The 1,663-nt window shown below is 36.5% G+C and overlaps 1 protein-coding gene across 1 annotated transcript in view; it reads right to left on the bottom strand.

Annotated features, from left to right (window-relative positions):
• LOC105622576 (regulating synaptic membrane exocytosis protein 1) overlaps positions 1–1,404 on the bottom strand; it is a 138,173-nt gene extending 136,769 nt beyond the window's left edge. Inside the window, exon 1 of the mRNA XM_012203995.1 lies at positions 1,369–1,404. Within this exon, the coding sequence (XP_012059385.1) occupies positions 1,369–1,404 (36 nt within the window). The remainder of the gene's footprint in view (positions 1–1,368) is intronic.
• Positions 1,405–1,663: the final 259 nt, after the last annotated feature.

Here is a 1,663-nt window from a genome sequence, read left to right as displayed (position 1 = left end):
CGCGCGCGCGCACGACACGCACACACACACACACACACACACACACACACACACACACACACACACACACACACACACACACACACACATAATCAGAATAAATATAGGAGTATCTCATATCATTTTAACGTCACGTTAGATATTGTGACATTTGCGATTATGACAGTATAACAATATTAATTTCCAATATTGGCAGATTTTAATATTCAATTTTAATCATATATATCGTTGCGACGACGTATATTATAACATTATGACATTAAAATGCGAGCTTGTGGTATTTAGTTATTGAGTGCTTAAATTACGTAGCACAATTAATGCTAAATGAACAGTTTCCATTGATAAAGAGAATGGAAATATCGTGTTAAAGGAAAATTTACAATTCTAAAGTGACTTTTGTGGGATAACGACCGATTTGCACGAATAAAAGCTCTGCGTTGACATTGATCTTAAGCGTGATCCTCCTGTACCTGTGTATCTAATCGCACACGATCCTAGGTCTTAGGCGCAGGTTAGATCTGATGGTATTGGAATCGTCCATTCCAAATGCTCCGTATTTCGAAGGGATCGATGCCGTCTATTGAATATTCGATGTTTCCCGGAGTATCCATGAGGATAAAACCGATCATTAAATAACTGAATGCGTACTCCGGGCACGATCTATCGATTACTAGGGTTTTCTATCTTAATTCGATTCATACAGCGGATCGCTGAACAGCTTCCGCGGCTCGGCTTCCATGATGTAATTATGGACATTTTAGCGTATAATTCATATCTGCATGGTTTTACATTTCATTACGTCTAAAAATACTCGTTCGAAAATAAATGTGATTTCGTTCGCATTCCAATCGAGACGAACGAAATCAGTGTGTATCGAATGAAACTATTCTATAAGATCCAATTTGTGACAAGTAATGTTCTGTAGTTTCAGTTTCATTGCAAATTTAATAGCATCATGGTTAGCATTATTTTTAATATTATATAAGTACATATTGTGTATATATCATGTTAAAAAGTCAGTTCTCATCACTTTTGATTATTAAAATTGTATTTACCTACTCTTTAAAATCTTTGGAGTGAAATCTAATTCTAAAGAGTGACAAAGAGTGACTTCTAAAGACTGACAAAGAGTTTGTGTCAGCGTTGAAAAAGAGAAGCTGATAGTCAATTTTTAGGAATGAAATTTCATTCTTTAGAATTAGATTTCAATCCAAAGATTTCAGAAAGTAGAAATAATGATAAATTGGAATAAGCAGCATAATAAATAATTTTATTTAAATAACCTTATATTGCCCAATAATTGGGTATCGTTTTATAATAAATAACTTACAATTTCAAAATTTCGTGTACATGAAGCGAAGCGCTTACCTTCTTCATGAAGGACATTACGTTGTTGCGCAACATTCTGACGACTCTGTTCCGATCCGCCTAATCTCAATGAAGGAAACAGAGGATTCCTAAATCCCAGTTGCGCCTTTTGTCACTTCCTAATGCTGAGTACCGGCATAAAGGTCCGTGTCTGCTACGCGATCGCTGACTTCACCACAATTTTGTGATCTCTTTAGAACTGCGGAATCTTAATTGGCGTAACATGGAGCCGTGCGGCTCGCTCTTCTGCTGCGAAAGCATCTCCTGTGCCCGTCATTACTCATCTTCAGAATGA

This window comes from Atta cephalotes, assembly GCF_000143395.1.
Source record: "Atta cephalotes unplaced genomic scaffold scaffold00002, whole genome shotgun sequence".
NCBI classification, from domain to species: domain Eukaryota; kingdom Metazoa; phylum Arthropoda; class Insecta; order Hymenoptera; family Formicidae; genus Atta; species Atta cephalotes.
This window is presented reverse-complemented; position numbering and strand designations above follow the sequence as displayed.